A 23,993-nucleotide genomic window follows, 5' to 3' on the forward strand; every position below is an offset into this window, starting at 1 on the left:
TGATATTTTAGGGTTTTTCTGCTCAGTACTTGAAGAAGCTGAGGAACGGCCGGCGTGCCTGAGAGGAGAAAGGATCGCATCATGTGGTTATGATTCCGGCCACCGAAGTAAACAGTGGCAAGAACCACCGAGCATCCCTGCGGTAGAGGGCATCACCCGAGGTAGCAGCAAAGCAAGAGGCGGCAAGGAAGATGATAGGGCTGTAGGAGATTAATGGTCGCTCTCAACGATGAGGAAAGTTGATGCAGTAGCTGTTGCTGCTGCTACTGTCTTGTTGCCGTCAAAAGGTGCCTTCGGTTCTGGCCTCAAATAAAGGGGTGGCGGGGTCTTCCCCAAGGCGGAAGGAGAGCCGAGGGTTGCGCCACCGTCGGTCGTATTGGTGTCAGTCCGTGTGTTTGTCTCTCTCTCTCTCTCTCTCTCTCTCGCGGACACCCACCCACACTGGCGGAGACTGTGATACGATCTGTCGCATTCAATTAACTGTCCTCTTTGCGTACGCCCACCCTAAAGGAAAGATGAGTTCGGCCCAAATGGCCCATTAGGCCTCAATCACTTTCTTACCACACCAAATCAAAATATCTCTGTATCCTTTTCGGATTCGGGTCGTGGGTTCAGAGAAATAGCTTAAAATCACAACAATTTGGACGGAAAAATATCTGTCAAATTAAGCAAACTCTTCTGGGCTTATCGGGTTCGGATCCTACATCAAGCATGGGAGCCCGCCCGATAAGAACGTACTCTTAAGTGTTAATCGCGGTCGTGGATCTATTTAACCGTTGCGAGCTCTTCTTCCATCCGATGGTTCTCCTCGGATCTCGGTACTGTCTGCAACGAAGGCAGAGAGAGAGAGAGAGAGAGAGAGAGAGACACCGAGAGCGCGCGCAACCAAACCCCAACCAGAAGGTCTCGACGGACAAACGTCGCTTCCTCGTCGAGTTCCATGGTGAGTCTCAATCCCGATGAAACTACAGCCACCTTTTCCGCTCTGCTCCATCTCGTAGTGTGTGGGTTGGGTTCTTTTAGGGTTTCGACTTTCGTGCATTCTCTGCTTCTATCAGCTGCGGTTGGTCTTCTAGGTTCATGATGTGCTCAAGTAGCTTCTGGTCTTGCTCCTGTTGTGGTGATTGTTGACCTCCTCCATCAGCTTATCCATCCTGATGGTATCCTAGGGTTTGGCTTTGGTAGCTCTGAAATCGCTTCTGCAAATAGGGATTAAAGGAATCTTCTTTAATGGGAGCAGAAGCTAGAAGATCCTAGTAGTAGAAAGTGACCAGGCACAACGAGCGACTGTGATGTACATTGCGCAGTAACATACTGGTTTCATCCAGATTGATGCGAAGTTTTGGTGCATAGCTTAGGACCTATAGCTAGGGAATCAAGACCCTTGAAATAGTCAAGAGAGGTAGCCAAGTGGTTCTCTTTCAATGTCGGCATTGAAATGCAATGTGAATGGTGAAATTTCTAAGAGCAGAAATGTGGCCGAAGATGGAGGTGTTTCCTTTTGCAGATGTGGTATATACCATGCCACCATCTAACAAGCATTTGCATCACATCTGAAGAAGAAGAAAGTTAGACAAATACATGATCTTGGATTGCTGGCCACAACTTGTTGGAGAAAATACATTGCTAGAAATGGACAGATGGTTTTCCATACCACACCATGGATATATAGGATTATTATTATTTTTTGGTAAGTTATATAGGATTGTTCAAATCCACAAGGAGCAGAAAGGTGAGAAACATCAGTGTCTGACTGAAGCAAAATTAGAATCCATGAAATGTTTTAAATTCCAAGTTCATTTTTAATTTATAGGAATTAAAACATATTCTTATGTGGTAATTACTAATAATGGAGAGCTAAAGCTACAATTTTCTCTGGTTATGTTTCATCATCCTGTAGACAGTAGGTTCACTGTCCATGTACTGTTCTCTACATATGTTATTTATAGTTGTTCTCTTTTTTGTCTTGAAGAAAATGATGTGACTCCTTTTTCATTTGGTTAGAACCGAAAGAATACACGGAAATAGAAAAAAAGAAAAAGAAAAAATAATAACTAAAAGCACAACATAGGTGAAACCAACAGAGGGAAGAGAAAGCTGACAGAATAACATCAAAAGGGCATACACAATCAGGCATCGGCATGAGGAAGAGGAGAAACCCTAAGTAACGTCTCTGGGAGCCTTTTGATGTACAACTTCGAATCAAATAGGATATCCACAACCTATTTTTGGTGCCTTCAGATATCCTACTTGCATTTGCCCCAAACACAAGATAAGCATTGCAGAAGTACTCTCCTGGCGCAGTTTGCCTGCAAGACAGAAACCCTTACTCCTTTTGAAGTCATTAGTTGTTTCATGGATACATATTAGATATCTTTCAACTACTTGGGAACATGTATTGATCTTATTTTCTTTGGTTCTACTGTGCACATTTCCGTGTCCGCTTAGCATACATCACATTTTCCTAACAACATATATGCTATATTTCTCAATTTATTTTCAGAGAGATCCTTTGGCAGGAAGTTCAACTGCTCAGCCTACGCATCGCAAGACTTCTTCAGGTGAACAAAGTCTTATCACTCTCAACTCATTCAATGATACCCGTAGATACGTTGTCATCTTAAGAAGAGATTCCATACACTTCTATATCGTGTCATGTGATGCTTTTCCTGTAGAACTCATTTCAGGAAACCAACAGAGCTTGTTGATTTGTGCACTTATTGTCAAATCTTAGATGTCTTAAATTCTTGTTTACTTCATTCTAAGTCTCTATTGGATAAGGCCATGCAGGAAAACTGGCCGTAAATTGTGAAAAGAGAGATCAAATTAACATCAAATCTCCTACCACCGTGCAACAATCTTTAGAGCATGCAACGCAAGAGAAAATTGTTCCAATAGAGCATGCGATGCAAGAGAAAATTGTTCCACTATCAGGAAACCGATTCTTCACATGCATCTTGTCCAAGACTTCGTGTTATATGTATAGAATGGTAAGTCTTGATGTTCATAGATGTCAGTGGCAATTTCATTCATCAAGACTCACGTACATGTTCACATTCACATTACCTGCAATCATATAGAAATCTAAATCAATTTGATGCCCTCAGGAGTTGCAATAATTAATGGGAGATCTATGGGACTTTCTGTAGTTGACATGATATATTTATGGTTGTGTTTCTATCATCGTGAGAAAATAAAAATGTTAGGAAACAAAAGCTATAAACTTCCTGATAATTTTAAGTTACATTAACTTTCTAATTTGTTGGGGTTTGGCATCTAAAATATCTGCACTTTGGTGATCTTGAAGATGTTAAAAGAATATTATGTATGTGAGAGAGATTGAAAAAGAGGACAATTAATGTTTCCGTATTGGTAAGATTTAAGAATTTATTGGGGTTTGTCATCTAAATATTTGCACTCTGGTGTTTGCTGATATCCAACCTAATGCACATTAATCCTGATAAACTTGAGTTGGAGATTTCAACAAAAGATGTTATGTTTAGCTGACCCTCCAACTATTCAATACTTATTTTTTATTAGCTCCGAACATGATATCTGAACATTTCACAAGCCAATCATTCATGTTGTTCTGAATTATATGTGTGGTTCCTGATGTTTTAATATGTTTATCGTCTGTTGGCATTTGCTATCTAATCATTAAGTGGCTGTATCTAAAATTGCTATATACCATTCGCATATATTAAAAGATCCCTTCAGATTGCTGCACTACAAATTTTAGGGTGGTTCTCATCCTTCTTGTTGTCTGCTGTTTCACTGCAAAATGGTGCTTTGCATTTGCTTAGATAATTATGCTTCTCTTGACCATTCTCATGCTTGATCTTTTGATGAATTCCATGAATCATGCACAATCATAATTGCCAAAACACTACATGGGAGATTTAATGCAGTTTTGTCATTTATGTCTAAAGATCCATTTAGCTTGCTACACGACTCTGAATCTTGCAAAAATTGATCCATTCATCCATGCCTCTTTCATAATCTCTATGAACTTTACAGTGTTTCTCTGCAAAAAGGTGCTTTGCATTTGCTTACATAATGCTGCATCCCATAAATTAGATGCAGCAATTTCGAGATGGCTATTTAATGGCGACCTTTCTTTCCTTTTTGGTCATGACATGTAGGCCCTTCCGAAGCGCATCCGTGAGCTTCTGCCGCTCTCCACCGTTCCTGTAGTCCTATCCTACGGAAGCAGGACGTGGGAGGTCGTATACTGTGGCGACCAAAGCTTCCAGCGATTTGGCCAAGGATGGAAGAACTTTGTGGCCGACAACAATCTGAAGGAAGGAGATGGATGCGTCTTCGAATTGATGGACACCGAGAACATCCAGTTCAAAGTGCAAATCTTGCGTGGCGATCTTCCAGCTTTCGGTGCCGGTGGTGGAGATGGCCAGAGCTCTGATGAAGTTATCGTAATTGACTAGATACTTGCTCAAGCAATGTTCTTTCTACATGTAGGAACATGTTTGCAGCTTTCAGCTTTGGTTCTCTGTTCAGCGTCATCTGCATGATGTTCTTATCTCACCGGCCCTCTTTGATTCACCACCTCTTTCGCGATGCTGGAACGCATGTTTACTTGCAGTCGATGGTGCGTGATTCTCGCTAATCTTCGCATGAGACTATGATGCATTTACGTGATTCGGTATCGTATTTTATAGGCAGGCAGCCATGCATGCATGCATGCGATGGGTGACGTGCACGGCGTGCACGTGTGTGTTGACGTGGAATTGGAAACGTGGGTAGAAAGTTGTAACGACAAGATCACCTACAGCCAAGATCTGCAGTGACGTCACCCCCGCACTTGTCGTCCGCTGAGGTCTCCTCCCCAATTCGGCATGTGCGTTTCGCTCCCCGGTTGTAGCTGTTCGTCCTACTTATAGATCCATGGGCTTTTCTTACCCGCTCATGTACGCGTCCACTATCTACGCAGAGGTGAAAGAGAGGAGGAGAAGAGAAGAGAAGAGCATGGCGATGGTGAGGGAGAGGAGGAATCAACAATCTGTCAGGCTGCAGTTGCCACCCTCACAGCAACCGTTGACGGAGATTGGCTACCGCTTCCAACTCCCGTCGCAGCCGCTGGACGGCAGCCCCGACTCAACTCTGGTGGTCTCCGACCTCGAGAAGCTCTCCGTGGTCGGCCACGGCGGTGGCGGCACGGTCTACAAGGTCCGATGTCGCCACACCTCTTCGCCCTCAAGGTCCTCCGCCTCTATAGGAACGCCGTCGACGCCTGGCAGCAGGCGGCTCGCGAGGTCGATATTTTGATGCGAGTCGACTCTCCCTACGTCGTCCAGTGTCACGGCCTGGTTAGGGGCGGTGACGATCGGATTTGCTTGGTCATGGAGTACATGGCCAGCGGTTCGCTCCGGGACTTGCTGCTAGCTCGTCGGAGCTTGCCGGAGGAGGTCATCGCAGTGGTGGCCAGGAGGGTGCTGGAGGGGCTGCGATACCAGCACGGCCTGGGTATCGTGCACCGGGACATCAAGCCGGCGAACCTGTTGGTGAGCGAGCGGGGAGAGGTGCAGATCGCGGACTTCGGGGCGAGCCGGATGGCGCGGGCGCCGGAGGGAGACGAGCCGTGCATGGGCACCTGCGCGTACATGAGCCTTGAGCGGTTCGACTCCGAGGGGTTCGGCGGAGGAGGAGTTGGAGGGGAGTTCGCTGGCGACGTCTGGGCTCTCGGGGTGGCTCTGTTGGAGGGTTACACGGGGCGGGAACCGCCCCGAATGGGCGTCGTTGATGTGCATGGTGTGCTTCGACAGCCGGCCGGAGGTGTCGGAGGCCTCGTCGCCAGAGTTCCAGAACTTTGCCCGCAGGTGCCTGGAGAAGGAACGGAGGAAGAGAGGAACGGTGGAGGAGATGCTAAGCCACCCTTTTGTCGCCAACTGCAGCACAACCGAGGAGGGTTTAGTCGATGCAAGTCTTCGTGTTAGAGAGGTGTAAGTGATAAGATTGGCTATCGATTTTCGTGGCTGCAAACTCATCATTATTTCTGCGGCATGAAAGTAGTATAAGTTATGGTTTAATTTGCAGTGTTTGTAGCAATTCATTTAAGATAGTGTGACCTAAAAATGCCATGATTTATGATCACCTTAAGAGAGCATCAGACATCCATCAATATTTGAGGCATGATAAGATTTTTGTTCAAGCTGGAATCAATCAATAGAGAAGAGGGGACGGGAAGCAAGAAAAGGTAGATCTCTGGAATGCTCAAACACGCACGAGGAATCATAGCAATTGCACACGCATCCACCAAGAAATCGATTCCATGCAGGTCAAAGAGAAAACAAGTTAAAAGTGCAGTTGTTTGGATGTTTGCATATTCAAACAAAGTGAGAGGGAGAGTATCGAGATCTGATTTTTACTCACAATTCAGCCTACATATCCAACATTTTATGAAGTCAAACGCTTACAAAAGATAAACTGCAAAAAGGTTGCACGCAGTCAACTTGCAAGCAACCAAACAGGTCCAACATGAAACATTATGATTTCAACTGATATTTCCAGTGATGCAGTATAATAATGGATTTAGAATTCATTCACAGCTAGATGTCATTTAGTCCATAATCTCAGCTCGATCTGAACCAACAATGACCTTATAAAACCTATTAACTAATATGGAGGCATTGACGTATTCCGCATATAAGGAAACCTCAACGACGAAGTTCGGTAATTTATTTGGAAAATTAAAGTCAACTCCATTATTGGAATTCGTCTGAGGGTACTTCAAGTGAAAACAGAGGTAAAAACATCGAATTTAAAACAAACCAAATGGTGGTGGAAAGGCAGCACAGATTCAGCCTACGCAATATAAGTCTTACTTCAAGACCCGGCGACCTGCAAAAGGGAAGTAACAAAACATTACTTTTCCAATCTTGTAAAGTATATTTGCTTAGTTGATGAAATAAGATGTCAAATTCATTAGCACCATTACTAGGGAAGATTGCAACATAAATCATATATGTACAATGTGTCAGTAGCACCAAAAGGCAATATGAATACCTGACCATATTGTCTTCAAATAGGACCATTGTAGATATCCAGGAATACAATACAAAAACACTGTTGTGGTGAGGCTTGATCAAACGAGGAATTATCTTTCTGTCACCTTCAATAATAATATTGAGTCATGCATTGCTAACTATTTTGCAGGAATCACGTGTGGCTACCATGTTTATGTTTCCAATAAAAAATGACCATCATAGACATGCAGGAAAACAAATACAAAAACAGTTTTGTGGTGGAGCTTAATCAAATAAGGAATTATCTCTCTGCAACCTTCGACGCTCAGTGTCATGTATTTCCAACTCTTTTGCATGAATCACATGCGGCTACACGGTTTTTACTTACAATTAAAGCCTCAAGAACAACAATAACAAAAGTCTTCAATCCTAGTTGACAATAGGATCCTTTTTCAGCATTAAGTAATATATTGAGATGAAGTTCTTTGTTAATCTTAGAGCCACCATGTCATTTCTGACCCTCTGGGCTACCATGACTGGCACACTTTCTTTCAGACTCCCTCTCAACTTGTCACAAACTTACGCTGGTCTCTTTCTTAACATTCTAAAGTGCTACCTCATAATCCGGTGAACACTGCCTTCAAGATTAAAAAAATGTACATGCCTCAATATTCTTATTTCTATCCAACACTTGGATGCATAAAATACTCTTAAAACTTTACAATGCATTACGTGGTGTGAGCTAAATTGAACCAGGGTCGAGTTGAACCAGGGTCGAGACTAATCTAAATGGGCTTAGTCGTTGATTTGGTTCGATCACTTCCACACCCCTCTTCCCCTCACACACACAACTGTTGCTCCCCCTTGGAAGGCCTAGTCGACGAACTATGCGGCAGCGATTTCCTCTCCATCGGCAAACAATGGTGACGTCTTCCTCTTCATTTGCGAACAGTGCTGATGTCTCCTTCCGACTAGAGGCTTTCTTGTGAGTGCAATCTCCAACGGACTCTTTCTATGTATCTCTCTCTCCTTCCTCCTTTGTTGTCTCCTTCTCCCTCCTCGGGCATAGCCGCCTCCTCCACTGCAGCACCCCTCTCTTTCCTCCTTCGTCGTTGCCTCCTTTGCCACACCCCTCTCCCTCCTCCCACTTCACTGCAGCTGGCCTCCTCCCCCTTCCTCCTCCTCCACAACCCCTGATAGCACCCCTCTCTCTCCTTCTTCATCGTTGCCTCCTCCGCCACACCCCTCTCCCTCCTCCTACTTCACTGCAGCCAGCCTCCTCCCCCTTCCTCCTCTTCCACAACCCCCGACAGCACCCCCCTCTCCCTCCTACTCCCTAGACACAACCCCCAACAGCACCCCTCTCCATCTTACTCCGCCATAGCTACCTCCTCCTCCTCTGCTGTAGCCCCTGATAGCATCCCTTTCCCTCCTCTACAGTCACCTCCTCCGCCACAACCCCCAACAACACCCCTCTTCCTGCTCTTGCTCCGCCTCCTACCCCCTCCCCTCCTCCACCACAGCCCCCAACAGCTTCGTCCTTTCTCTCTTAGCTCAAGAAACAATTGAACCATGAGACATTAAATGACATCGAGGGTTGGTCTGTTATGTTGCTCTCCTCGACAAAGTAGAGAGAGGAAGAAGTGATGGGGATAATGCTATCCATCACATCAATAGCATTTCCATGGATTTTGGCAACATACAAGACCATCGCATTAGTCTTGAATTGTCTCTCTCAAGTGCTTGAGAGAACATAGTCATGAATTGTACCTTCTCCCTTATGTAGAAGACCAAAGATTAAGTGGAGAGAATACATGCATGCAAAACCCATACAAGCAAATACCTAAAGGCCTACAGTGTTATAGTGGGTGCATTGTCCCAATGAAGCTTAGAGGGAGGGATCAATCAGTAGTGAGGGTAAACACATGCTGCAATTCTTTTTTCCTCAAGCGGATGTGATCAATGATGGATGATCGTGGCAGTATGTTTGCTAATCTTGTTTAGTTTGCTATCTTTTGTTAGTAATTATAGACAATGTAATTTCAAACCTTACATAAATATAATTTGATGTCTCATTTTTATTTTAATGATCATATTATGATAAATATTTTTAAAATTTTAATATATGATAGCGCCTCACATCACTCATGTGAACGCCTAGTGCCTCGAGTGTTTTGATGCATGGCGCCTTTTAGTGTATAGCGCTTTTGACTACACTGCTACGTTATCATGCTACTATGCAGAAATGACATCTATCAGAAGATTCCCAGATAACATCAATCTAAATTGTAATGCTTTTTAGACCTTTTAGAGTAAATATTTGAAAGGTGAATGTAGGGTGTTTCTATGATCTTTTTTTTTTTTGCTACACAATCTAAAGAAATACAAGAGCAAATTTAGAAGACTGATTGAAACAATAAATTAAGATATTATTTAAGCCTTTCAATCTCACTGGAACAACTGCAATTGAGTCTTGGAACCATAACATCTGTAGGACCTTTGATCTCTTTTAGCATTAAGAGACACCATTTTATTTACTTTCTACTGAATACTTTGGCTACATCAGAAGTAAAGTTAGAATCATTCTATTTAACCTTAGAGATCTTAGGCATCCATCAAACTCTGCATATGCATTAGATTCCTTTCATTCTCAAGTGAACCTGCCACAGTTCACCATATCAGTTATCCCTTAATGTACAAATGACATGAGAAACAATTACTCAAGTTCATGCCTGATCCTACTGTTAACCATTCATAGAAATTTGCTTTATTCCTCACCAACAAGCAATAAACAATGAACAATGAAGCACATGATAACATTAATAGACATCAGCTTCTATGTGATATTTCTGTGTTATTATAGTCCAATGCTGGCCTGAAGTTGTTATGAAGCAACCTCTGGTCAGTGCAACCTTCCCTTGCAACCCCAACAACATGGACTCATGCAACTGTTGAGTGACACATCTCGCCCACGCTATCATCAGTCACCTCTCTGTCACTAGCTCAACGTCTGACCCTTGCATGTGAAGCAACTGTCATCTGAACCTTGGACGATCATTGTTTTAATGGAACCATACAAACACCCATCTAAAACAGCATCATGCCTCGCTTGTCTGTCCCAATCAGATTCAGAAGAGGCCTCCCTATGCAAACAGGGCTCTCATGATCCTATCTAACCAGAACTAGGAGTCGCCCTATTAATTGTACATACATGGACCAAAAGCCTTCTCTCTTCAGACAGGCCAAGTGTGGACAATCTACACAATTGTATCCCTAAAAGACATGTTTGATAAAGGTAATAAGGAGAGCAGCAGCTTAGTGTAATATCAGTTGGTCTTTTACAACTATCAGGCATTATAAATTTATAATGGCCATTATAAAATAAGAGAGCTTGTGAACCCCATAATAGGTCATGACTTTTCAGCAAATTTCCTATATTTTATATTTTCCAGTAATTTTCTACATTAAAACTAGTTTAAATCCATAAAAGAAGATCTTTTACTTTTTCTCAAATTGTAGTGTGCTATGCAGATGAATGACTCTCTTAAAAGACCCTTCTGACAATAACATCGTAACATCCTCTTCCTTCTTCAATAATGTGCAAGCATACAACAATGCCATGAAAATGACCACTGAGCTCAACCTCTTCATACATAAACATATCATGAGAATGACCAGCAGTCCAGTTAAAGGACAAAGTCTTAGAAACAAATCTTCACTTAAACTCTAAATCTGAACACTTAATAAAATGTTTAGAACATGCCAAAATTTGCTTCAACTATCTATGTCATTCAATGTCCTCTTTTCATTAACAAGACTACAAACAAAATGCATCCACTCTAATAATTACACTCACAAAAAGCTTACTAAGAAAATTAACAAATGTAAGTGAAGATATCAATAATTCATCAAGTTATCTATTTCCAGGATCACAGTGTAAGATTTGGATATTCTAATGAACTAAGAACCATTGAATCTTTTTTGAAGAAAGAAAAAACAAAAGGCCTTCCTATATAAATAGTCTAACCTCGATAGGCACAAATTGGAACATCTAAATTCATATTCCAAGATAACACCATTTTCAGTTTTTTTTTCTTCTAATCATATAATTATGGGATGATATGTCATTCCTACTTCTTTCTTTGGCATTGTCTCATATGGGTAACGCACGAAGAAAACAATCAGATATTAAACTGGATTATCTTTCATCTTTATCAAGAAAATAAAGGTTAGTTATCTACAGTTAAGCAGGCTACACCCATAATGAAGTCAATCCTCTTTTTTCCTCTTAAGATGAAGGTGTTTTGACGGAAGAGTAGCAGGAAATCAAATAGTCACAACACAATCAACCCGCCTGACTTGAATCAAGAATAACATAATAAGAAGAAGACAACAAAAAGAGTCCAACCCACAAATCGAACAATCCAAATTTCCAGAGAAATTATACTGACCTTGACCAAACAAGCAGCAACCCTAATCGGAATCCTTTTTGGGGCCTAACAAATAAAAACACAAGCTTGTCAGAGAAAACCCCCAAATAAGAGAGAGGGAGACCACACGGGATTCGTAAAGGAAGAGGAGAAAAGGGGAAACGGCACCATGGAGCTCGTGTGGGCGGTTCTCCTTGCCCCAGCCGACGCCGCGGGTGGCTTCCAGGTACTGCTGGACCAGATGGCGACACTTCTGGAGGTGGTTGACGCCCTCGATGCGGTAGCACCATCGGAGGCGCTCCCTGATGATCTTGGCGGTCTCGATCTGGATAAACTTCTCCCGCACCAAGTACTCCCGGTACTCTAGCATCGCCACCGGATCCCCGTAGGGGTTGTTCGGATCGAAGTCCGGAGGGCTCTCATCGAACTCCACCTTCGCCTTCCGCACCATCTCTTCCTTCCTCCGCCCTCGCTCTTCTTTTCTCTTCGCTGTTTTGGATTCCGCCAATCTTCCGCTATCTATTTATTTTGTCGATCTGGACGCCCCTGTTTTCTTGTGGTGTTTCCGAAGAGAGGAAAAACAAAGAACCAAATTGCTTCCTTTCATACGTTTATCGGAAAGTGATTCGGAAGGAGGAGAAAGCCTTTCAATAATTGTTGTTTTTGTTTTTTGTTTTCTGTTTTTGTTCATTTGTTTCGTTGGAATGAAACAATTTGTTCCAGCAAAATTGACAAAAACCTTACCGGCCTCTGTTCTTTCCCTGACCTTCTGTGGGTCCCAAAGAAAGACCAATCACGATAAGGGTAGCCTGACCTCAATGTTTCGGTTCACTACCATAAACCATAAATATATCCCCTCAACAACCCTAGAGGATAACACCAGTTCGGACTCGAATTCCAGTACCGATGAGCTCGCCGGCGAGATCGTCGGCGTCGGCGGCGAGCGGGGGGCAAGGCGGCGGCGGTGGCAACGCCGGATTCGGCGACGACGCCTCTCCTTATCACTTCCCGCTTGAATCCGCCTATGATCGCAAGGACGAAGCCCTCGCAGGTGATCGTCCACATCTATTTTCCTTCTGCTCCTTTTGGGTTTCGGTGTTCTTGATGTCTGAATTTAGGGCTTTAAAAGTTTCATTTTGTTTTGCACCCCTTTTAATTTGATTCGTTTTCTGGTGACAAGCATTGAGATCGGAACTGATGGCGGCGCTTCAGAAGGAGGTGAAGTCCTTGGACGACGACGCTTGGAAGTTCGCTGGCCCTCGCTCTCAAATCCATCGTATTTCAAGACCAGGTACTCTTTTTTTCCTCGTCTGCCAACTGATTTCACTCCATTGCTGTCTTTTTTTCTGCCAGTCGATACACCAAAAGGTTTCAGATTTGAATTATGAAAGGGATGGGAGAGGACGAGTATTAATAAAAAACCATAAGAAGTAGCGGTCTTAAGTTTGATTGACAAATGAAGAAGGATTTTTGTCCTACTGATGAGGGTGTTCTGATGCTAAATTCAGAAAATGGACTTGTATTACAGAATTTTTCTTGAGCTACTGCTTTATTTAACCTAAATGATGAGAACTATTGAAGTTGTAGAGCACACAGTCATGTAGAATTGTCAGTAAGATATATGAGTGGCAGATTAACTTAGTCTAAATGAAACTTGATTCAATGTATAAACATGTTAGACACTGTTGCATTGGTTTTATATATTTTATCTTTTACTTGAACTTGGGAAGGGGATAAGTTGCAAAGTCCTTTACTGAAAGTTTTCTATAGATATCTGCACTTCAAACAGGTGAACATGCCTCATTTTCCTAATGATGCAATTTTAGATCACTTAGAACCTCTAGAAATATGGGCTCATTGAGGATATGAGACAAATGATTGTTCTGTTAAATATCAGTAGATCTTCTTATGAAGACCATTGAGCTGCAAAGAATTATGAGAGAATGAAAATATTGTTAGCCCTGATGCTTCTTTATGTTGGTGTGACCAATTTACTCTTCATGCGCAGTCAGTTACTGGGTCTTTTGTCTTGTGTACAAGATGTGAATTCATCATTGATTTTAGTTCATGACAATCTTTTAATAGTGATAATTAAATATGGAGGAGGCAATGATAGATTGACATGCCTTTTTAATGACCTGCTTCGGTCTGGTAGCCAGAGTGATGCTGTAACACTTTTCTAAAATATACTGAACATTTTTCCTGCTATCATCATTCCAAATCTGACTCTGACATGCCATAATACCTATTGACATCTAGAGATGACAAAGGCAGTATAAGTTTTTCCTTTTCTTTTAATTGTTCTACATCACTAGTATAAATCTAATTAAACATTGCTCTCAGTAGCCAAAATTAACAATTTTTTAAGAATAGTTAATTTTTTACAGAAATATGGTGCCATTTGAAGATGGGCACATCGATATATAGGATTAGATTTTGGGATATGTTACTGCATTTCATGTTTTATAGACAACCAACTAGTTATTGAAACACTTGATGTTTTTGTTTCTGTCATTATGGCATAAAGTTGATACATCAAGATAGGCCTATGTAAACAATTCCAGTGATAACCTATGCACGGTGAAAGACTATGAATCAAGGTCCGCCAAACCGTACCGTACCGGAGTTTCGACCCGGGCTCGATATGGTATGATACCGGTGTACCGACAATTTTATATGTTTTTTCATACTGTAGTAGTGCTACAGTATAATACTGTAGCACTATAGCGGTACCGGACGGTCCGTATACCGATAATCTGTCGGACCGGTACGTACCGCCCGGTACGGGAGGTACGCTTCGGTATGGCAGACCTTACTATGAATATATTAATTCTTGTCTCAGTTTTCGAGTACTCAGTGTAAGTTGGATAGAACCTTTGCTCGCACTGGTAATATAATATTTTTTCTCCATATTAGTTCCATCTAAAATAGGGTATTTGAAGTGAATATTTAATTGGTTAGAACTGTTGAGTCACAGCACCTAGCAATGATCCCTATAGAAATATTGCCACAGAAATCTGTGCTTGGGTTGATGTTTGGCTGACTAAGATGTAACAAATTTTTGGAAGTTCAATGGAGTGGAGGAGGGAGACATCACCTGAGATTATACAAGATTGATTGACGTAGAATAGATTGGTGGAAGGGAGCTAACTCTGATAGAGAAAATGGATGGATGGAGAAATACTTATAGATTTGGTTGAATCCTCAGAAAATTGGTGGGAGGATTTACAGGTATGAAACTAAAGAGATGTTCTTAGTTTGGCTACTTGACATGATCTGTACTGATATTAAATTTGTAAAAGATTTTATGAAGATCATGATCTCATGTTTGGTCATTGCCTATCGCTGTTTGAAAGCAAAGGCGAATATTGATATTACACGTTTACAATCAAAAGACAGAAGATCAGTATTTATCTTGTTAGTTATCACAGTTCATCTGCATGCATAAAGAATACTCATAGTTTAGGTTTTGAGCTGATAACTATTCAGTCTATGTTTTTGTAGCATTCTTATAGCAAAGTATTTCTCAACCACGATACTTTACGGTCTCATTCTCCTTCTGCAGCATGATCCACAGTTGTGTATGAATGCTTTGCATAAACATGGAGGATAATGCTGGCATGATTTTACCTTTTTTTTGGTCTCATTCTCCTTCTGCAGCATGATCCACAGTTGTGTATGAATGCTTTGCATAAACATGGAGGATAATGCTGGCATGATTTTACCTTTTTTTTCGGAATGGAAATGAAGACTTGGAAAGAGAACTGCAGAATTTAGAAATAGTATACTTCAGTTGAATGCATTAGTATCAATTAGCATCTGGAACTGAGGAATGTTTTTAGTTCATCATTTTCACACAATTAAAGCTGAACGACTAGAAAAGATTTATGTAGCTGATTGGAATAATTGAAGCACACTATGATTTGTTGTCATTGTTGTTGTCTATAACATTGCTCGATTTGTTATCTACAAAGCATTCTATGCCACTACAAAAGCCATCTTACTCCACTGAAAACTTATTCATGCTCGAATGAACTTAAACATTCATTTCACTGTTTTCAAGTTAATAGATAGCTATATTAATGGCGTTTTAGGTGGGTATCTGCAAAAGCAAGCAGGAAGTCCTGGGGAAGCCAACCAGCTTACCAAGCCAACAAGAAGTGTCCTGAGATAAAACTTCGAGCATTTTGCTGCAGAAAAGTCATCTGGTGATTCCATGCCTTCGGACCAATTTCAAGCCAACTTCTTATATGCTCCAAGTTTCTGTTCCGAGATCTGCTATTCCAATTTCTAACCTTTTGTTCTTTGATTTCGGTGTTGCTAAATCTGCTTTGTTGCTTGAGATCAGAACTCACAAAGACGAACTGGGATCAGGCTAGCAATAGATTATACTATTACCTTATAGCAAGTACTGTTGGCAAAGATTGATTCTGTAATGCTGCAGTCTGTGATTTCCTTGGTGCTTAAGCTTTGTAAAGCTCAGCCTCGTCCTTTCCGCACCAATGTTTCTGACATCGCGCTTGAAACTTGACGGGTTGTTTGACCCTTCGTGATGAAGAAACCATCGGATGCAGCAATCTCTTTGCATGTGTGTCTGAGAACGTTAACGTCACGACAGAGAAAGAAAGTTTCGATGGGGATTAATATCAATTTTTTAATTCAGAATTAGATATGTACACGTGTCATTTTGTGTATGGTTCTCCACAGCACCGACCTATGGTTACACGCGTCAACAACGGCGTAACGGAGTCTGACGGCTAAGCGATGGACTTAACGGATCTCCGTCAGGCCCAAGTCAGAGAAATCCATCAGCTCCGCGACTTCCTCGGCGCACGCCGAATTGCTATAACACCCCCCTCTCTCTCTTTCTCGCCGTCGATAGAAGAATCATCGGAGTCGATAGCCATGTCGGTGAGAACTACTACTATTTTTCTCTTATTGTTTGGTAATCGTGCCGGTATGGTTTCGTCCCTCTTTAATTTTTCGATTTGTGTCCCCTATATGGTTTATCCGGGTGTTTCTGAATCACGATCCGGTTGGTAGATTGGATTTGGGTAGGGGTTTCTCAAAAAACACATGCTGTTTCTTCTCGTCTCTCGTCGATTGTTTATTTAAATGGATGATTAAGATATTGACATGGTAATACTAGGGGTTTGATTATTGGTACAGCGAACTAGGGATTCAAAATTGTAGATAGAAGTTGTGATTAGCTGAAACACCTGTTGGATCATGTTTTGTAGTTTGGCGTTGTCAGGATCAAAGATAGGTTATTAAGATTAAAGTTGATTTTCTTTTATTTTTATAAATTGGATTGATATAAAAAGCTTTTGCAGTGGACCAGTTAGAATAGATTGTGTAGTTCGCCCATTTCCTGTGTTGTAACCATGCTTTATAGCATAAGATATGATGATACTTGTGTTCTAATGTCATCTGACATGTTTGTATTTCTAAAAGAAAGGGCTTATGGCCTGATACTCTAGCAAAAATGGTTATTATGTCATTTGTATATTGATTTGCTGAGCTCGGTAGGTTGGCTCTCTGTTAGGCTGTTATTGACTAGTGGTATTTGTTGGCTTACACCTTGTACAAGTTTATTTCATAGAGTTATTATTTGATGTCTTTCCTTATAAAAGCATCCAGGCTTCAGATTCCTTGAATAGTAAGTAGGACATGATCTTGTTATTTGTCATTATTTTGTGAGGGGAATTAAGAGTTAGAATAGCTCAGGCACAGCTAAGGGCAGTCCTTTTGGCCAGAAATATATTATTTTCAGCTTCACTTTTTCCATTTGCTAATACATAATCATCAAGCATAGCTCCTGTAGTCTTTATCTGATGTGTGAACCATTTATTTATAGCTTGATGCAACTCTCTTTTTACTTATCTAGTAACTAATGAAACTATTGTAACTCCTACCTCCGTTAACCTTCAGGGAGAAAAAAGTAAAGATGAAACTCTTTGAAGTGATGCATGGTCTATTAAGGTGAACTATAGGTATGTGGCATTTATGCAGGGTCCATCACCAAAAAGGTTATATATAGAACATGTAGGAGATTGAACTTTTGACTCAAAAGTATCTACTATTTGAAACATAATTTATCTTGTAAAACTTCCCTATCCAGATGTAAACATGCTGTGTTAAGCATAGTTGCTGTTTTGTGGGTAAATTGGGCTATATTGTCCCTTTAGTCAGTCGTGCTCCATATTACTCACAATATCTGCTAACTGAATCATGGAATCTTGTATCAAACATTATGCGTGATAGCCAAAGAATATCCAAACAATAATTTTTGACCTAGTTTTAAACATCTAGATAGTTTCTAAAAGCATGTTTTGGTCATGTAGCAAGCCTCTTGTGGAAGATGTGTGAGAATAGCATAAACAATAGAAGTTGTAGTTGGTCCAGAACAATTAGGAAAAGTAATTGTCTGATTAACAATGGAATGTAAATCTTTGGTTAAGGTGTATGTTACCTCGTGGAAACATTTGCTTCGTATATTTTTGGTAAACATATATATTCTTTATGTGACTGCTCATAATTGTGTTGAACTTTGGGATGCGCCCTGGTTGATTTTTCAGTGCTTGTTCAATAGACATATATTGAGTTCGATTATTGATTGACATCTACTTATCTGAAAGTAGGGGTAGTAGTTATTTGATTTATCAGTTCTCACCATGTTTGCCTATGAAGCTGCACTTGTTTGAAGCATCAATATCAGGAACAAGAACATAAAATAGCAAGTTTACAATGATCCATATATATGTAATGTTACACACACACACACACCCCACCAATGTCGATCCCAAACCTGGATAAAAAAGGAGGGTTGTGTTAGGTCACTGACAACCAACGTAAAACTATGTCAAATCTCATGAATATGGATCTTAACCGATTTTAGTGTAAAGCTAGGTCGTCGTCTGAAAGTGACGCGAGACACCTTCACCACCTAGGTGTCCCGAATTACAAATGGTGGGCTAGGAGGTCGCCCGGAAGCAACCCATCACATCGACGCTAGGATGTGGTGCCAAGTAGGTGAGGGTTCTCTTATTGTTCTGGACCAATGAGAGTAAAGAAATTAGTCAAAAAATAGAGGGTTTGGTTAGCAACTTGGAATATAGGAACATTTTTCGGGAAGGGTTAGAATTTTTATACAAAATGATCAAAAGAAGAATAAATATTATTTGCTTACAAGAGACTAAGTGGGTAGGGAAAAAATCCAGAGGGATTGATAGTATTGGATTTAAAATTTGATATATTGAAAAAGTTAAATACAGAAATGGTGTAGGAATTGTCTTTAATAAGGATCTTAAGAATAATGTTGTTGTTGTAAAAAAATTTGAAGGTAAAATTATAGTTCTAAAATTTATGAAATGACAAGATGTTTTGAATGTCATTAGTGCTTATGCCTCTTAAGTCGGATTGGATGATCAAAATCAAAAAGAGAATTTGGAAAAGCTTAGATGATATCAATTAAGGAATGTCTATAATAAAAAAACTTATGATTGGAGGAGATTTAAATAGTTATGTAGGGAAAACATATGGTGAATATAGAGGGGTGCATGGGGGCTTTGGTTATGGGAAGAGAAATGAATATGATGGTATGATTTTGGATTTTGCAACTTCCTATGATCATATAATTGTAAATACCCACTTTAGAAAGAGAGATGAACATTTAATTACTTATAAGAATGATCACAATTATAGACAAATAAATTTTTTTTCTCACTAGAAAGGTAAATAAAGTTATTTGTAAGAATTGTAAAGTTATACCTAGCAAAAGTTTGACGAATCAACATTGGTTGATAGTATTAGATATTTGCTGTAAAAAAAATGGAAGAATAAAAAGATAATAAAAACAATCACTAAGATTAGATGGTGAAATTTTAAAGATGATAATGTAAACACTTTTAAGAATTAAGATAGAAGAGGAGACAACTTGGAACTTAGATGAGAATAATTTTAATATTATTTTGTCTATGATAGCTAAGAAGATTAGAAGCTTAAAGGAGATTTTTGGTGAAACTAAAGGTAGAGGTGTAACAGACTTGGTGGTGGTGCCAAGAAGTTCAAAAAATAATTATTACTAAAGGATCATGTTTTAAAATTGGTAAAATTATAAAAATGAGAAAAATTTTAAAAGATATAAAGAATATAAAACAAAGACAAAAAAATGCGGTTAGTATGGCAAGATATAAAGCTTATGATAACTTTTATTACTAAAGATTGTGAAAAAGATATACATCGAATTATTAAAGCTAAATAAAGAAAGTATAAGGATTTAGGTAATATTAGATGCATCAAAGACGAAAATCAAAGAATACTTGTTAATGATAACAAAATTAAGGAAAGATGAAAACATTATTTTTATAAATTATTTAATGAATATTACACATAGAACTTAGATTTAATGATAAAATAATAGTGGTAGATTTAATAATCATATATTTATTCCTAAAATTAAAGCTAATGAAGTAAAAGGTGTATTAAAAAAGGTGAATATAGCTAAGAGTATGGGGCCTGATGATATCCCTATTGAGGTCTAAAATAGTTGAAGGGACAAGAGAGTAGCTTGGTTAACTAGCTTATTTAACAAAATTATGAGATTCGAATGGATCTATGATGAATCGAGAAAGAGTTTTTTAGTGTCAATTGATAAAAATAAGGATGACATACAAAATTGTTCAAATTATAGAGAGATTAAAATCATGAGTCATACTATGAAATTTTTGAAAAAAGTTATCGTAAGTAGGATAACCCTTGAAACAAATATCTTTGAAAAGCAATTTGGTTCTATGCCCGGAAGATCAACCATAGAAGCTATTTATTTATTAAGATAATTAATGAAAAAGTATGGAGAGAAAAAAAAAGATTTGTATATGGTTTTTATTGACTCAAAGAAAGCCTATGATAGCATTCCTAAAGATTTATTATGGTGGGTTTTAGAAAGAAAAGGTATATCCACTAACTATATAGATGTTATTAAAGATATGTATAATAAGAAAAGGTATATCCACTAACTATATACATGATAAACTTCTCTGATGTATGTTATTTGCTGATGATATTGTCTTAGTTAATGAGAGCCTAAGTGGAATTAATTATAAACTTGAGCAAAGCCCTAGAAACTAAAGGTTTTAGAATAAGTAGGATTAAAATTGAATATATAAAATATAATTTTAGTGATTCTAAAAATAGACAAGAGAATATAGTTAAATTGGATGGACAAGAAGTCCCTTTAAAGAAAAACTTTATGTATCTTGGATCAATTATTCAAAGATATAGAGATCGATTAAGATAGTATTCATAGAGTAAAAACAGGATGATTAAAATAACGAGGGGCGTCAAGAGTCTTGTGTAATCATCAGATACATTTGAGATTAAAAGAAAAATTTTATAAGACAATTGTGAAACCAATAATGCTTTATGGATCTAAGTGTTGGACAATTAAGAAAGAACATATATAAAAAATTTGTGTTGTCAAGATGAGAATGTTGAGATTGATGTGTGGAGTTACTAGGAAAGATAGGAAAAGAAATACTTTTATTCGTGAACAACTAAGTATCGCTTCGATAGAGGGTGAGATGAGAGAAAATCGTTTCAGATAGTATTTGTATATGCTATGGAGACTTCCGAATGCAGTAATCAGAAAAGGTGAAATAATTAATGTTAGTAATATAAGGAGAGGTAGAGGAAGATCTAAAATGATCTTAATAGAAATTATAAATAAAGATTTAATTTCTCTGAACTTAACTAAATATATGATTTTTTATGGATCTCAATGACGTTAAAAGATCCTATATATATATATATATTTGTGTGTGTGTGTGTGAAATATAATATAATATAATATTACTATCAGAAGAAACTCTTTTAAATAATTGCAAAGTACCTAGTGGACAACTCTTAAGTAGATCATGTTCTAGTTATTGCTTGAACACTTTATGCCCATTGCATATATATTATTTTCAAATTCAATGATTGCGCTCTGTTTACGTGGTTGATCATATCAAGCAAAGGGACATCCCAGGAATAAAAAGCCATTAATCTCAAATGACTTATCCTAAGAACATGAAATTGCATTTGTTAACCATGCTTTTCATCTATTAGCTCCATAAGTCTGAGTATCTATCCCATATTGAAGATTATTAGTTGGTTTGTTATATGCAGAAATTCTAGTTCCTCAATTTAGTGTTTAATATGCAAGATTGGATCACCTGTTTCCACTGAAGTCCTCAAATCTTGTGTGGGGAAGTGCAACTGTTCACTTTAGTGTTTAATGTGCAATTGTTCTCACAATCTGTTTCTTTAAGATTCAAGAACTTGGTGAATAAAGTCATCTGAATTCTCATTGATACGTGTAGCAATCTCACGAAATAAGATGCAGGCATGCTATATGGAACAACTGTGGGTTTTAATATTTATTTGGATGGACATTAATGTCTGAAGAATGCCCTCTGAGACATATAATTTTTGGGATGGACGATTGCAATGGTGTAGATGGTTCCATGCACAGATGTATTTGTATTGCATAACATTGCTATGGAAAATTCATTCCATTAGTTACAGCTTCAATAGAATTTGGTTTGCTTGATAATGAACTACTTCAGTTCTCTTTCCACCAGATAAGATATATTTGTATAATTGTATCGTGTGGCATGACTCTTAGACTTTGGATTGCTTTATAATGAACTATTGTAGTTTTCATTCAGCCACATTGTTTAAATTTATAGTTTGTGGTTGACTTGATGTACCAATGGATGGATTGTTAACTTAAATCTTTTTGAAGTAACTCTTTGCTATTATGTATTTTTTTGTATTTATCTTGGCATAGCTTTTTTTATATGGAAAAGCATATATAGGTATCGAACATTGAAAAGATTTTAGCTGTAAAATATATTAGAACATTGGTACTATCAGTAATATCCTTGATAATCATCTATAAAAGTATTCCTGAACATGTTTCATTTGTTTTACAGGTGAGAACAGTGAAAGTTGGCAATGTTTCCCTCAGTGCATCCGAGCAAGACATCAGGGAATTCTTTTCCTTTTCTGGTGATATTGAATACATCGAAATGCAAAGGTTTGTGTTGCTAATCACTGTCACACATTTACTTCTCCAAATGCTAGACTTCACATCATCTGTTCTTGATGAGCTTCTTGTACTTTCTATTAGTGGAGATGAGCGGTCTCAAGTTGCATATGTCACCTTCAAAAAGTCAGATGGAGCAGAAATGGCACTTCTTCTTTCAGTGCGTAAAATGATTTTAACCTATCTGTTCAAACAGTTCCTTTTCTTTAATAACTAATGTTTGATGTTATGTCTATCGGCAAATCTATCGGAAGTAGTTACTTTTTTCGTGGTCAATATAATGCTCATTGCTAATTCTATTATGTCATTGTGTTTATGCACATCAGTGCGAATTTAAAAAGCAGCAGTAGTTTTAATACTTAATAAGGGACTTTCTTTCGGTCTTCCTTTGTTTATTTATTTAGTTTTTGGTAACTTATCAGGGTGCCACGATAGTTGATATGACTGTCATTATAACACCAGCCACAGATTATCAATTACCAGCAGATGCATCAATTCCTTACATGGTAAATCTGTGTTTATGATTTTCTTATCTTCCCCTTGCATTCAAGTGATACATTACATACGATTAAGTTTCTTTTGATGATTTATGCTTTTAATATACAGTCGAAAGATGGTGCTGCCAGTAACAAAGAGACTTCGATTCAGAAGGCAGAAAATGTCATCAGCACTATGCTGGCTAAGGGCTTGATCCTTGGAAAGGGTGCATTGGAAAGTGCAAAGTCTTTTGATGAGAAACACCAATTATCATCCACAGCAATGACTAGGGTCTCAAATTTAGATCATAAGATTGGTCTCACCGAGAAAATCAGCACTGGCACTTCTGCCGTCAACGAAAAGGTTTTGGAGATGGATCATAGGTACCAGGTCTCCGAGAAAGCAAGATCGGCCATCACAGCTGCAGAGCAGAAAATTAGCAATGTCGGCTCTGCCGCCATGGAGAACAAGTATGTTTTCGCCGGCGTCTCATGGATGATAGGTGCTATCAACAAGGTTGCCAAGACTGCAAGTGAGGTCGGTACAAAAGCCGTGGAGAAAGCTACGGCTGAGCAACAACAGAACAAATCATCACCTGAAGATGCTCAGGATAGGGTGCATTCGCCGGAGACTTCTGTAGCTTCACCACCTGATCATCCTAAGAAGCCCGAACCCGTGCAAGGATTGATTCTATGATCGGCGTTTTCTGCTTTCGTTTGTATATAATGCTGTCATGGTTTCAAATACTCAGTTTCTAAAGATCTGCTGTAGGACTTCTCCAGTTATTATATGAAAGTGGTTCTGTTAATGTATTTGTTTGTAAGAGAGCTTTTATGTATTATGGATTCCACAGGATTGGACATACTTGCAAAAAGTGTTGCATAAATAATCTGACATATAAGATTGCAAACCCGACGAAGCTTTGTTTTCTATGATTTGTTGGGCCGTCCTTTGGAAGGGAAAGGACCCTCAAAACAATTGGCGATTGCTGCTGCGTGCCTTTATACATTGGGGAGT

At 39.1% G+C, this 23,993-nt stretch overlaps 3 protein-coding genes and 1 pseudogene across 3 annotated transcripts; 3 read left to right on the forward strand and 1 right to left on the reverse strand.

Moving 5' to 3' along the window:
• The first annotated feature begins 229 nt into the window (after positions 1–229).
• LOC135673884 (B3 domain-containing protein Os04g0386900-like) lies at positions 230–4,442 on the forward strand. Its single transcript, XM_065183285.1, has 3 exons — positions 230–287; positions 4,018–4,034; positions 4,143–4,442. The coding sequence occupies exons 1-3, from the start codon at positions 230–232 to the stop codon at positions 4,440–4,442; spliced, it is 375 nt and encodes a 124-aa protein (XP_065039357.1).
• On the forward strand, positions 792–6,013 carry LOC135673732 (mitogen-activated protein kinase kinase 10-like; annotated as a pseudogene).
• Positions 6,014–6,661: 648 nt separating this feature from the next.
• LOC135673734 (NADH dehydrogenase [ubiquinone] 1 beta subcomplex subunit 10-B-like) lies at positions 6,662–11,971 on the reverse strand. The gene is made up of 3 exons (XM_065182980.1): positions 11,579–11,971; positions 11,432–11,476; positions 6,662–6,855 (listed from the first exon to the last, which is right to left on the reverse strand). The coding sequence occupies exons 1-2, from the start codon at positions 11,859–11,861 to the stop codon at positions 11,454–11,456; spliced, it is 306 nt and encodes a 101-aa protein (XP_065039052.1). The 5' UTR covers positions 11,862–11,971; the 3' UTR covers positions 6,662–6,855; positions 11,432–11,453.
• A 288-nt stretch (positions 11,972–12,259) lies between these two features.
• On the forward strand, positions 12,260–23,788 carry LOC135673733 (binding partner of ACD11 1-like). Its single transcript, XM_065182979.1, has 7 exons — positions 12,260–12,461; positions 12,591–12,701; positions 15,505–16,321; positions 22,387–22,490; positions 22,584–22,659; positions 22,922–23,005; positions 23,106–23,788. The coding sequence occupies exons 3-7, from the start codon at positions 16,175–16,177 to the stop codon at positions 23,670–23,672; spliced, it is 978 nt and encodes a 325-aa protein (XP_065039051.1). The 5' UTR covers positions 12,260–12,461; positions 12,591–12,701; positions 15,505–16,174; the 3' UTR covers positions 23,673–23,788.
• The last annotated feature ends 205 nt before the right edge of the window (positions 23,789–23,993 follow it).

This window comes from Musa acuminata, chromosome BXJ1-5 (genome assembly GCF_036884655.1).
Source record: "Musa acuminata AAA Group cultivar baxijiao chromosome BXJ1-5, Cavendish_Baxijiao_AAA, whole genome shotgun sequence".
In the NCBI taxonomy this organism is placed as follows: Eukaryota; Viridiplantae; Streptophyta; class Magnoliopsida; order Zingiberales; family Musaceae; genus Musa; species Musa acuminata.